This window comes from Gorilla gorilla, chromosome 1 (genome assembly GCF_029281585.2).
Source record: "Gorilla gorilla gorilla isolate KB3781 chromosome 1, NHGRI_mGorGor1-v2.1_pri, whole genome shotgun sequence".
Classification (NCBI taxonomy): Eukaryota; Metazoa; Chordata; class Mammalia; order Primates; family Hominidae; genus Gorilla; species Gorilla gorilla.
Genome location: NC_073224.2, coordinates 193,612,109 through 193,625,730, shown reverse-complemented (window position 1 = coordinate 193,625,730; position 13,622 = coordinate 193,612,109). Strand labels below are relative to the sequence as shown.

General features: G+C 45.9%; 1 protein-coding gene across 3 annotated transcripts; it reads left to right on the top strand.

The window, feature by feature from the left end:
• On the top strand, positions 1–12,807 carry UQCRH (ubiquinol-cytochrome c reductase hinge protein). 3 transcript variants are annotated; one of them, XM_031007155.3, is made up of 5 exons: positions 32–146; positions 5,406–5,432; positions 6,223–6,370; positions 6,481–6,642; positions 12,583–12,807. In XM_031007155.3, exons 3-5 carry the CDS (start codon positions 6,308–6,310, stop codon positions 12,613–12,615), a joined length of 258 nt encoding a protein of 85 aa, XP_030863015.1. In that variant the 5' UTR covers positions 32–146; positions 5,406–5,432; positions 6,223–6,307; the 3' UTR covers positions 12,616–12,807. The 3 variants fall into 3 exon arrangements, with proteins under 3 accessions (XP_030863014.1, XP_030863015.1, XP_055203892.1); XM_031007154.2 differs by lacking the exon at positions 6,223–6,370 and having other exon boundaries at positions 1–146; XM_055347917.2 differs by lacking the exons at positions 5,406–5,432; positions 6,223–6,370 and having other exon boundaries at positions 34–146.
• The last annotated feature ends 815 nt before the right edge of the window (positions 12,808–13,622 follow it).

The following is a 13,622-nucleotide window of genomic DNA, read 5'->3' as shown; positions in this document are numbered from 1 at the left end:
CCGCTGTGTGACCCTTACAAGTCCTTCTTGATCCTGAACTGGGTTAGGTGCCGCTGTTGCTGCTCGTGTTGAATCTAGAACCGTAGCCAGACATGGGACTGGAGGACGAGCAAAAGATGCTTACCGAATCCGGAGATCCTGAGGAGGTAAGGCAAGGCGATCCACTCGGCCCTCTTCTCTGCCCTGAAGCCCAGGACCTAGCCCGCCAAAACATGCACGGGGCCCTCTTAGCCCCCAGTTTACCATCTAGGGTTTGCATAGTCGGGAGCTCTAGTTCCCTCGACCTTTCCCCAGAATTCGTCCGGTGACTTTGGACAGATAGATGACTAGTTTTTCTCTGGGCCTCGGCTTCTGCATTCTGTGAATGTAGTGAAGGTTTGAGAGCGAAAATGTTTTGTGGACTAAAGTCTTGTAAAAATATGACCTATGTTTGCAGTCAGTCAGATGTTCTGAAGCCCGCGTTTCACAGATTTGGGGAGCAAACAGACCGCCTTGCCCCAGCTCAGGTTAGGAATCCCTACCACATCTTCTATGGAGGTTCGGAAGACCTGGCCTTGTGATTTTCTTTTCTTTGAGGAAGGTGTGTGTCTTTGGGGACAATGAAAGAATGTACGGTGTGATTCTGTGATGGAAGAGGGAGCTCTTTCCCAGAGAAAGAGTGCTGTTATAATAAGTATTGACTGCTTGCTATTCCAAGTGCTTTATGTGCACTAATTAATTTTTTTTTTTTTTTTTTTTTTGCGATGGAATCTCGCTCTGTCGCCCAGGCTGGAGTGCAGTGGCGTGGTCTCGGCTCGCTGCAACCTCCGCCTCCTGGGTTCAAGCGATTCTCCTGCCTCAGCCTCCCAGGTAGCTGGGACTACAGGTGTCCGCCACCACGCCTGGCTAATTTTTGTGTTTTTAGTAGCGACGGGGGTTTCACTCTGTTGGCCAGGCTGGTCTCGAAATCCTGACCTAGTGATCCGCCCACCCTGGCCTCCCAAAGTCCTGGGATTACAGGCGTGAGCCACCGCGCCCGGCCCTAATTCATTTCATCTACACACTATTCCTATGAAGTAAGTGTTGGATACTATTAGTGCCATTTTTACAGATGAGGAAACAAGCATAGAGGTTAAATATCTTTTCTAAGGTCATGCAGCTACCAAATTGGTGCAGCCAGGAATTGCGGCCAAGCAGCGCGGTTCTAGAACCAGGACTCTTATCCATTTTGCGACACAGCTACTAGTTGTTTCTAATCTCATTTCCTATCCGTCTGTTCTCTGGTCACTTCGGGGCAGCCATTCTGGGCTGTGGGTTCAGAATAATTGGAGACTTATTTATCCCTTAATTTTTCTAGTCTTATTATTTCTAAAAAGAAATAGAACCTGAGGCCGGGCGCAGTGGCTCACGCCTGTAATCCCAACACTTTAGGAGGACGGCAGAGGCAGACAGGTAGCATGAGTCCAGGAGTTGGACCAGCCTGGGCAACGTGGCGAAACCCCGTCTCTACAAAAAATATAAAAATTAGCCGGGCATGGTGGTGAACGCCTGTGGTCTCAACTGCTCAGGAGTTTGAGCCCAGTAAGTCCAGGCTGCAGTGAGCCGTGATCGTGTCACTGCACTCCAGCCGAGGCAACCCGAGTGAGACCCTGTCTCAAAAAAAAAAAAAAACTAAAGAAAGAAATGGAGCCTGCCTCAGAAAGGTCAGCAAGATCCACCGCTGCAATAGATGAGAAAAAGCAAGTAATTAAGCAGTCAGTTTTAAACTAGGGTATTCTGGCCGGGCGCGGTGGCTCATGCCTGTAGTCCTAGCACTTTGGGAGGCCGAGGCGGGTGGATCAGGAGGTCAGGAGATCCAAACCATCCTGGCTAACATGGTGAAACCCCTTCTCTACTGAAAATACAAAAAATTAGCCGGGCGTGGCGGCGGGCGCCTGTAGTCCCAGCTACTCGAGAGGCTGAGGCAGAATGGCGTGAACCTGAGAGGCGGAGCTTGCAGTGAGCCAAGGTCGCGCCACTGCACTCCAGCCTGGGCGACACAGCGAGACTCCGTCTCAAAATAAATAAATAAACAAAATAAAATAAACTATGGTATTCTATGAGGAACCCATAATTTTTTTTTTTTTTGAGACGGAATCTTGCTCTGTCTCCCAGGCTGGAGTGCAGTGGCGTGATCCGGCTCACTGCAACCTCCGCTCCCGGGTTCAAGCGATTCTCTTTTGCCTCAGCCTCCTGAGTAGCTGAAATTACAGGCGCACGCCACCTAATTTTTGTATTTTTAGTAGAGACAGGGTTTCACCGTGTTAGCCAGGATGGTCTGGATCTGACCTCGTGATCCGCCCTCCTCGGCCTCCCAAAGTGCTGGGATTACAGGCCTGAGCCACCGCGCCCGGCTGAGGAACGCAAAATTCTTGAGGATTAAATCTTTTTATCTGGTGTGATCTTGGTTTTTCTCAGTGACTGGAAATTTTACATGTAGCAATCCATATTCAAACATATTTGGATTTATTTTTTCAAAACCTGCCATGTTAGTTTTGACACAAAATTATCAGTGACACAGAATTACCAGTGTTGTAGCATTGCTAATAGGGAAATGATATAAGGGTCTTGTTTCTACGGTCCTAATTTCTGTTTTCTAACTCAGGCAGAATGTAATTTTAGTTTCTTTGGGAAAACTTTTTCAGTTTGTTTTTTTTTTTTTTTTTTGAGACGGAGTCTCGCTCTTGCCTGGCTGGAGTACAGTGGCGCGATCTCACTGCAACCTCTGCCTCCTGGGTTCAGGCAATGCTCCTGCCTCAGTCTCCCGAGTAGCTGGGACTACAGGCGTGTGCCATCACGCCCAGCTAATTTTTGTAATTTTAGTACAGATGGGGTTTCACCATGTTGGCCAGGATGGTCTCAATCTCTTGACCTCGTGATCCTCCTGCCTTGGCCTCCCAAAGTGCTGGGATTACGGACATGAGCCACTGCACCCGGCTTTCAGTATGTTTTTTAAAACAGCAGCATTAAGAAACCTTGTTAATGAAAAACTAGAATTTACATCCTAAATAGCATCTTCATATTTAGAAGAAACCTTTGCCAATTGTGAGAATAAATAGCCTGGATTCCAAATTGAACCTTTCCTACCCCTCACTCCCAGCTTGTATGAGCTTTGGTGGCTTCACTGAATGGCATGGTAGAGGATGAAACATGTATTAGGACTTTTTTTGGAGACGGGGTCTCACTCTTGTCACCCAGACTGGGGTGCAGTGGTGCAGTCATAGCTCACTGCAGCCTCAAACCCCTGGGCTCAAGGGATCCTCCCACCTCGGCCTTCTGAGTAGCCATGACCACAGACGTGCGCCACCATGCCCGGCTAATTTATTTATTTTTATTTATTTATTTATTTTTGAGACGGAGTCTCTCTGTCGCCCAGGCTGGAGTGCAGGGGTAGGATCTTGGCTCCTGCAACCTCTGCCTCCTGGTTTCAGGTGATTCTCCTGCCTCAGCCTCCTGAGTAGCTGGGATTTCAGGCGCGTGCCACCATGCCCAGGTAATTTTTGTATTTTTAGTAGAGACGGGGTTTCACCATGTTGGCCGGGCTGATTGAGAACTCCTGACCTCAGGTGATCTGGCCACCTCAGCCTCCCAAAGTGCTGGGATTACAGGTGTGAACCACTATGCGCAGCCTGTTTTAATTTTTTTAGAGATGGGGTCTTGTCATGTTGCCCAGGCTGGTCTCAAGCAGTCCTCTCACCTGGCCCTGTATTGGAGTTCTGAAAACATGATTCCTGAGCTAGTTCTTTTTATTTCCCTAGATACCTTTTCTTTTCTTTCCTTGCCCCCAAATGTGGGTACCTGCATGCACAGGCAGGCAAACACCTTATTTCTGAGGTCAGATTTTACTATATCCCAAATTTAGGCCTAAACTGTTGCTCCCATGGGCAGTTTTTTACACTACTGTCCTTGAAGAAGAAGGAAACTAAGTTTGAGGTCGTGCATTTGAGTCAGGAGTGAATAGGTGGAGTCTGTTCTGTATGTCCAAGCTCATGAGTGGAGTTGTGCACTTTTATTTGATACTTAGTCTACTAGGGGTTCTGGGAGTTCAGCAAGCCAAAAAGCAGTGACTATAACCATCCTTAGTTAAGCTCTGACCAAACAAGGGTTTTTAGGTTTAGCAGTTTTCATATTCCTAATTCAAGTTCACAGTCTAGAAAAAAATGGGTTTTCCTCCTAACTTGGTTTGGGAGGTAAGGACTAAATTTTGCTATTTGTAGCAATACTGGGACAAATACTTTAGATTATGTAGGCCCCATGTGAACATCTGGCAGCTTGAATCTGTATCAGAAAATGTCTAATTACTGTTTATTATCTCTAAACTGGGATTACTTCCTTAAGGGACTGTTGTGACTAATTAAATCATAAGAGATATGAAGGTGCTTTATAAACTGGAGAGTATTAAGCACACTTAGGTTCTTGTTAATGAAAGTGAGATGGTGTCTCTGTCTTGAAATATACCTGGGATTCGTTTTAACCAAGTATGGTAAGGTGACAGACCTGGAGACAACCGCCTTTGAAAGAAGAGTTTATTATTACTTAAAGTTCCCGAAAGTGAGGGATATGCCACACAAAAAAATGCAGAGCTATATGGGGAAGTGTCTGAGCTAGTCAGGAGGCAGAAGGTATGAGGGGAAGGAAGCATGGCTCAGCACCTTGGTTTCTATGGGAAGGAATTGGTGGGCAGCGTAGGTACACTTGCTCAAATTTAGGATTGGATAGTTTGAATAATTTCGTTGGGCTCTAGCTTATAGGGCTGGTTCCTAGTTGTCCTATATTTGTCCCTGGGGTGATTTAGAGAAGGGGACACAGGAGCTTAGTGTACAAAACTTAGATAAAGGAGGCAGGGCCAGGCTGAGTGGCTAATGCCTATAATCCCACCACTTTGGGAGGCCAAGGTAGGAGGATTGATTGAGCCCAGGAGTTTGAGAGCAGCCTGGGCAACATAATGAGACCCTGTCTCTACCACAAAGAAAATTTTTAAATTAGCCAGGCATGTGGCGTGTGCTTATAGTCCTAGCTACTCAGAAGGCTGAGGCAGGAGGATCACTTGAGCCCAGGAGTTTGTGGCTGCAGTGAGCTATGACAGAGCAAGACTGTGTCTCTTAAACAAAAGATAAAGGAGGCAGTTTGCTACAAGCACTTTGGATAGTTACGTTGCATATGAAAGGTATGCTCGCAGGCAAGTTTGCTGTCTAAAAATTAGCCCTGGAAGAGCAGGATTAGCTCCAGGATTAGCAAGGCCTCTAAAATGTAAAAACATAAAACACAGAAAACAAAATAACATCGTTAATAGTGTCAGTGTCTATCATCAGTAATTACATCAGTATGATCAGGAATAAATATGTCATAAAATTGCTGCTGACATTAATTTTGTTTTCCTTTTGTAGGAGGAAGAGGAAGAGGAGGAATTAGTGGTAAGAACTGTCTCAGGTTTGGAAACATCTCAGTAAAAGCAGAGTTTGAGCTTCTTGAAATTCTAAGGGCATTTTAAGGAGTCTTTACTTGATACCTTGTAGATAATGGGGGTGGAATAAGCTTTGATACTTCCTGTGCAGTGGAGAGTTTAGGGTGTGAGCCTTGGAAGCTGAGTCTATTCTGGGTTTGGGGCTTCTTCAGTTGTGGTACCAGGGAGCAGATGGCATCTTGAGGGCCTGGCACTCAATTATCTGCTATTTGTGGTTTAATAAAGAACTTTGGGCTAGGCATGGTGGCTCGTGCCTGTAATCTCAGCACTTTGGGAGGCCAAGGCAGGCAGATTACCTGAGGTCGGGAGTTCAAGACCAGCCTGAACAACGTAGAGAAACCCCATCTCTACTAAAAATACAAAATTAGCCGGGCGTGGTGGCACATGCCTGTAATCCCAGCTACTCGAGAGGCTGAGGCAGGAGAATTGCTCGAACCCGAGAGGCGGAGGTTGTGGTGAGCCGAGATTGCGCCATTGCACTCCAGCCTGGGCAACAAGAGCAAAACTCCGTCTTAAAAAAAAAAAAAAAAAGAACTCTGAAGGAACCTTTGTTAGATAGTCCTTCTCTATGTTAGCATTGCCTTTCTAGCTGGGCAGCTGGGGTGCATAGGCCTGGTTCTCAGACAAGGGGATTTGAAGTTTCAGACGTGTCATATTCCAAAATGCTGTGTTAACAAGTAAGGCCTCCTATAGATCTACTTCAAGTTTGGCCAGGTTTCCTTTACCACCTTGTTTTTCAGATAGGACTGAGGCTTTCAGTGCATACTGGCAACCTTGGAAGGCAGGAATGTGAAACTTTTCCCTACTACTTAGCATCAGAATTGAATGGGAGACCGCATTCTGCCATTTCTGGCGGCAGTGTGGCTCTGCCAGCTGGCCTTCTGCACGGTAATTCAGAGGCAGCACCTTGGTTTGGTGGTTGTATTAATCAAAGCATATGTGTTTGGTGGGTCTCTGCTAAAAATGCCCATTTTGTTTTTTTTCTGTTTCTACATCAGGATCCCCTAACAACAGTGAGAGAGCAATGCGAGCAGTTGGAGAAATGTGTAAAGGCCCGGGAGCGGCTAGAGCTCTGTGATGAGCGTGTATCCTCTCGATCACATACAGAAGAGGATTGCACGGAGGAGCTCTTTGACTTCTTGCATGCAAGGGACCATTGCGTAAGTCAGTCTGAAGTCAGGAAGGGGAAAGGTTGCAATGGTCAGGGAAGACTTGGTGCTAACAATCTTTCCATGCTAGGGAAAGGCCCATCAGTTACTCTAGGCCCAATATATGTGACATATGGTGTGCTGAGCATTTTATGTAAATAACCTATTCTATTTTGTTGAGACAGGGTCTCACTATGTTGTCCAGGCTGAAGTACAACGGCATGATCATAGCTCAGTGCCAACCTTGAACTCCTGGGCCTAAGTGATCCTGCCTTGGCCTCCCAAGTAGCTGGGACTACAAGTGCATGCCACCATGAGAGGCTAATTTTTTATTTTTTAATTTTTTCTAGTGACGGGGCCTTGTTATGTTGCCCAGGCTGGTCTCAAACTCCTGGGCTCAAGCAATCCTCCCATCTCGGCCCTCTGAAGTGCTGGGATTATAGGCATAAGCCATTGTGCCTGGCCTATAAATAATCTTGCCTAGTCCTTACTACTTCCACTGGAGATAGGTATCATTATCCCATTTCACAGATAGAAACTGAGGCTCAGAGAAAAAAACATAAACATCCCAACATGCACTACTAAACAGTGGGGAAGCTGGATTTTGTACTCTTCAATAACAGACTGTTCTTTAAAAATAATTTGTATTGGCCGGGCGCGGTGGCTCACGCCTGTAATCCCAGCACTTTGGGAGGCGGAGGCGGGCGGATCACGAGGTCAGGAGATTGAGACCATCTTGGCTAACACAGTGAAACCCCGTCCCTACTAAAGTACAAAAAATTAGCCGGGCGTGGTGGCGGGCGCCTGTAGTCCCCAGCTACTCGGGAGGCTGAGGCAGGAGAATGGCGTGAACCCAGGAGGCGGAGCTTGCAGTGAGCCAAGGTTGCGCCAAAAAAAAAAATAATAATTTGTATCCTCAAATGTGTCTAATATATAGTAGTTGGTCCAAAAGTTTGCTTTTTTTTTGAGACAGAGTCTTGCTCTGTCGCCCAGGCTGGAGTGCAGTGGCGCGATCTCGGCTCACTGCAAGCTCCACCTCCCAGCTTCACGCCATTCTCTTGCCTCTGCCTCCTGAGTAGCTGGGACCGCAGGCGCCCGCCACCATGTCCAGCTAATGGTTTGGTTTTTTTTTGTTTTTTTTTTGTTTTGTTTTTGTTTTTGTTTTTTTTTTGGGTTTTTTTTTGTATTTTTAGTAGAGACGGGGTTTCACTGTGTTAGCCAAGATGGTCTCAGTCTCCTGACCCCTGTGATCCACCTGCCTCAGCCTTCCAAAGTTCTGGGATTACAGGTGTGAACCACTGCACCCAGCCTTTTTTTTTTTTTTTTGAGATAAGGTCTTGCTTGCTGTGTCACCCAGGCTGGAGTGCAGTGGCGCAATTATGGCACACTACAGCCTCTACCTCCTGGTTCAAACAATCCTTCTGCCTTAGCCTCCGAGTAGCCAGGACTATAGGCACATGCCACCATGCCTTGGTAATTTTTTTTTTTTTTAATTTGAGACTGAGTCGCACTCTGTCACCCAGGCCGGAGTGCAGTGGCGCAATCTTGGCTCACTGCAACCTCCACCTCCTGGGTTCAAGTGATTTTCCTGCTTCAGCCTCCTAAGTAACTGGGATTAAAGGTGCACGCTACCACACCCAGCTAATTTTTTGTTTGTTTGTATTTTTAGTAGAGACGGGGTTTCACCATGTTGGCCAGGGTGGTCTTGAACTCCTGACCTCCAGTGATCCACCTGCCTCAGCCTTCCAAAGTGCTGAGATTACAGGCGTGAGCCACCGCACCTGGCCCATACCTGGGTAATTTTTGTATTTTTTGTAGAGATGGGATTTTGCCGTGTTGCCCAGGCTGGTCTAGAACTCCTGGGTTCACACATGCCACTCATCTCAGCTTCCCAAAGTGTTGGGATTACAGGTGTGAGATACCATGCCTGGCCTCAAGGGGTTGTTTTTTAAAAGTAAACTCAGGCAGGGCATAGTGGCTGACGCTTATGATCCTAGCACTTTTGGAAGACCAAGGCAGGAGGACCCCTTGACCCCAGGAGTTTAAGACCAGCCTGGGCAAGATAGGGGAACCCTGTCTCTATTTTTAAAAAATCAAAATTAAAAAATAAAAATAAACTTCTGCTTGACTCTTACATATAACACAGTAAGGTATTTTACATAAATTATACGTAAGCAAAGTTTGATGTGGTTGCTTCTATTAAAACTAATTGGATGGCCAGTAAACGTATGAAAAGATGTTCAACATCATTAGCCACCAGGGATACTACCATGAGATAACACTTTATACCCACTGCCCACTAGGATGGCTATAATAAAAAAGATAACGAGTGTTGAAGACGATGTGGAAAAGTTGGAAACCTCATACGCTGTCAGTAAAAGTGTAAATTGGTACAGCAAATGTGGAAGACATCTGGCAGTTCCTCAAAAGGCTAAATATACAGTTAATATATGACACAGCAATTACACTCGAAGATATATACCCAAGAGAAATGAAAACATATGTTCACATAAAAACTTGTACACAAATGTTCATAGAAGCATTATTTATACTACCCAAAAAGTGGAAACAACATAAATGTCCATCAGCTAGGCTGGGCACTGTGGCTCATGCCTGTAATCGCAGAACTTTGCGAGGTCAAGGCAGGCAGATCACCTGAGCCCAGGAATTTGAGACCAGCCTGGGCAACATGGTAAAACCCTGTCTTTACAAAAAATATATATATATAAGCCGGGCATGGTGGCTCACGCCTTTAATCCCAGCCCTTTGGGAGGCGGAGGCGGGTGGATCATGAGGTCAGGAGATCGAGACCAGCCTGGCCAATATGGTGAAACCCCATCCCTACTAAAAATACAAAAAAATTAGCCGGGCGTGGTGGCGGGCGCCTGTAGTCCCAGCTACTTGGGAGGCTGAGGCTGGAGAATGGCGTGAACCCGGGAGGCGGAGCTTGCAGTGAGCTGAGATTGTGCCACTGCACTCCAGCCTGGGCGACAGAGCGAGACTTCATCTCAAAAAAATATAGATAGATAGATAGATAGATAGATAGATAGATAGATATAGATAACCAGGCATGCTGGCTCACACCTGTAGTCCTAGCTACTGGGGAGGCGAGGTGGGAGGATCACCTGAGCCTGGGGAAGTCAAGGCTTCAGTGAGCCATGATCACGCCACTGCACTCCAGCCTGGGTGACAGACTGAGACCCTGTCTCAAAAAAAAAAAAAATCAATTTCTTTTCTCAAAAATTAAACATAGAATTATGTACTATATGATCTAGCAATTTCACTTCTAGGTATATACCCAGAAGTATTGAGAGTAGGCTTAAACAGATATTTCCACATTCATATTCACAATAGCCAAAAGGTAGAAACAACCCAATTTTCCATCCATAGATGCAAATATTTTTTTTAAAATGTGCTTTGTATATACAATGGGATATTATTCAGCCTTAAAAGAGAAGGGGGCCGGGGCACGGTGGCTCATGCCTGTAATCCCAACACTTTGGGAGGCCAAGGCAGGCGGATCACAAGGTCAGGAGATTGAGACTATCCTGGCTAACACGGTAAAACCCTGTCTCAAAATACAAAAGATTAGCCGGGCATGGTGGCGGGTGCTTGTAGTCCCAGCTACTTGGGAGGCTGAGGCAGGAGAATGGCATGAACCCGGGAGGCGGAGCTTGCAGTGAGCTGAGATCACGCCACTGCACTTCAGCCTGGGTACAGAGCAAGACTCCGTCTCAAAAAAAAAAAAAAAAAAGAGAAGGGGCTGGGCATAGCAGCTCATGCCTGTAATCCCAGCTCTTTGGGAGGCCAAGGCAGGTGGATTACCTGCTGTCCGGAGTTCGAGACCAGCTTGACCAATATGATGAAACCCCGTCTCTACTAAAAACACAAAAATTGGCTGCGCGTGGTGGTATATGCGCCTGTAATCCCAGCTACTCGGGAGGCTGAGACAGGAGAATTGCTTGAACCCCAGAGGTGGAGGCTGCGGTGAGCCAAAGTTGCGCCATTGCACTCCACCCTGGGCAACAAGAGCAAAACTCCGTCTCAAAAAAAAAAAAAGAAGGGAAACTCTGACACGTGCTGCAACATTGATGAACCTTGGAGACATTAAACTGAGTGTCAAGAAAGACAAACATTGTATTGTTCCACTTTGGTGAGGTACCTAGAATAGTAGTCACATTCATAGAGACAGAAAGTAGAATGGTAGTAACCAGGAGCTGAGGGGAGAAAGGAAATGGAGAGTTACTGTTTAATGGATATAGTTTTGATTTAGTAAGATGAAAAAGTTCCCAAGATTGGACGTTCTAGAGATTGTAGGGGACTGTGTGGTTGTAGAACAATGGGAATGCACTTAACTGCCACAGAAATGTACAGTTAAAAATGATTAAAGTGGGGCCTTGTGCGGTGGTTCACACCTCCTACACTTTGGGAGGCCAAGGCAGGCATGTCACTTGAGGTCAGGAGTTTGAGACCACCTCGGACAACATGGTGAAACCTTGTCTCTACTAAAATAAAAAATTAGCTGAGTGTAGGCCAGGTGCGGTGGCTCACGCCTGTAATCCCAGCACTTTCAGAGGCTGAGGCACGTGGATCACCTGAGGTCGGGAGTTCGAGACCAGCCTGACCAACATGGAGAAACACCGTCTCTACTAAAAATACAAAATTAGCCGGGCGTGGTGGCACATGCCTATAATCCCAGCTACTAGGGAGGCTGAGGCAGGAGAATTGCTTGAACCTGGGAGGCGGAGGTTGCAGTGAGCCGAGATTGCGGAGGTTGCGGTGAGCCATTGCACTCCAGCCTGGGCAACAAGAGTGAAACTCTGTCTCAAAAAAAAAAAATTAGCTGAGTGTGGTGGCGCACACTTGTAATCCCAGCTACTCAGGAGTCTGAGGCAGGAGAATCACTTGAACCCGGGAGGCAGAGGTTGCAGTGAGCCAAGATTGTACCACTGCACTCCAGCCTGGGGGACAGAGCAAGATTGCCTCAAAAAAAAAAAAAAAAAAAAAAAGATTAAAATAGAAAAAAGAAAAAATTACTGAAGTGGAAAATTTTATGTTAGATGTATTTGATCATAATTTTTAACAAAATAAGTACTGAACATGCTACAACATGGATAAACCTTGCAAACATGCTAAATGCTAAGGGGAAAAAGCCAGTCACAAAGTAAAAAATATTGTATGATATGATTTGTATGAAATGTTCAAAATAGGCAAGTCATGATCTGTTCCCTGAATTAACATCCCTACTGTTGATTTTCCCCCTCCCACTGTGTGGTCATTCTAAAAATATTTACATATATTTGTCAGCCAAGCACTGGTTTAGGATCTGGGAGTAAGATAGACATGGTTCCTTCCTTCACTGAGTTTATGAGCCAGCATAGGAAACAGAAGTAGAACAAGTGCTAAACTTTGGTAAGTCTCTCAGGTATACCTTTCTCAGGGTAATATTAACTGAACCCCCCGCCCCGCCTCCCATTTATTTTCCTCCTAGCATTTCCCATTATCACATGTTACCTTATTTATGTGTTCATTTTAACTCATTACCCTGTAAGTTTCTTAAGTGGCAGGCATGTTTTGTTACAGTTATAACTCACTCAGCACTTAGAACACTACCTGGCATATAGAAGATGTCCTGTTGAATTAATATGTAATGTTAATGTCACTGATGGGGAGGTACAAGTTTTTGTGGAAAGATAGGAGGGACAGATTTGTGTGTGGATAGGGGCTTGTTTAGAGAAGGCTTGCAGGAAATGACAGTTATCAGATCTAAATTCTAAAGGAAGAATAAAAGATGAAAAAAGTGGGGAGTTCACTAGGACTCAAGTGCTGCTTGCGTATGTGAGAAGGGGAGTGGTGAGAAGAGGGGCAGTACTGTTTTAGGTCTTGAAGGACCTTGTAAGCCATGACATTAAAGCTGCCAATTGATTACCTCCTTTTCTTTCCCCCATCTAGGTGGCCCACAAACTCTTTAACAACTTGAAATAAATGTGTGGACTTAATTCACCCCAGTCTTCATCATCTGGGCATCAGAATATTTCCTTATGGTTTTGGATGTACCATTTGTTTCTTATTTGTGTAACTGTAAGTTCACATGAACCGCATGGGTTTGGCTTAGGCTGGTAGCTTCTATGTAATTCGCAATGATTCCATCTAAATAAAAGTTCTATGATCTGCAAACCTGCCCGTCTTTTTTTTTTTAATTGAGAATTTTTTTTTTAATTTGATATTTTCTTTTAGTTTTGAGTGGGTGGGGAGCGGCAAGGAGGACAGGGTCTTACTTTGTTGGCTAGGCTGGAATGCAGTGGCGCAAACAGCTCATTGCAGCCTCCACTTCCTGGGCTCAAGTGACCCTCTCACCGTGGCCACCAAGTTGCTGGGACTACAGCATGCATCACCATGCCCAGCTAATTTTAAAAATATTTTGGGCCGGGCGCGGTGGCTCACACCTGTAATCCCAGCACTTTGGGAGGCCGAGGCGGGTGGATCACGAGGTCAGGGGTTCGAGACCAGCCTGACCAACATGGTGAAACCCCGTCTCTACTAAAAATAAGAATATTAGCTGGGCATGGTGGCGGGCACCTGTAGTTCTAGCTACTCAGGAGGCTTAGGTGGGAGAATTGCTTGAACCCGGGAGGCAGAAGTTGCAGTGAGCCAAGATCGCGCCACTGCACTCCAGGCTGGGCAACAGAGCGAGACTCCATCTCAAAAAATAAAATAAAAAATATATATTTTCTAGAGATGGCATCTCACTGTGTCCAGGCTGGTCTTGAACTCTGGCCTCAAGCAATCCTCCCGCCTCAGCCTCCCAAAGTGCTGGGATTATAGGCATGAGCCACCACACATAGACCACAATTTTTAAACACATAAGAATAGATGTACCCATCACCTAGCAAGTATGTATGTCTTGATGAGGGCTGGGCCTGGCACGGTGGCTTATACCTGTAATCCCAACCCTTTCAGAGGCTGAGGCAAGAGGATCTCTTGAAGCCAGG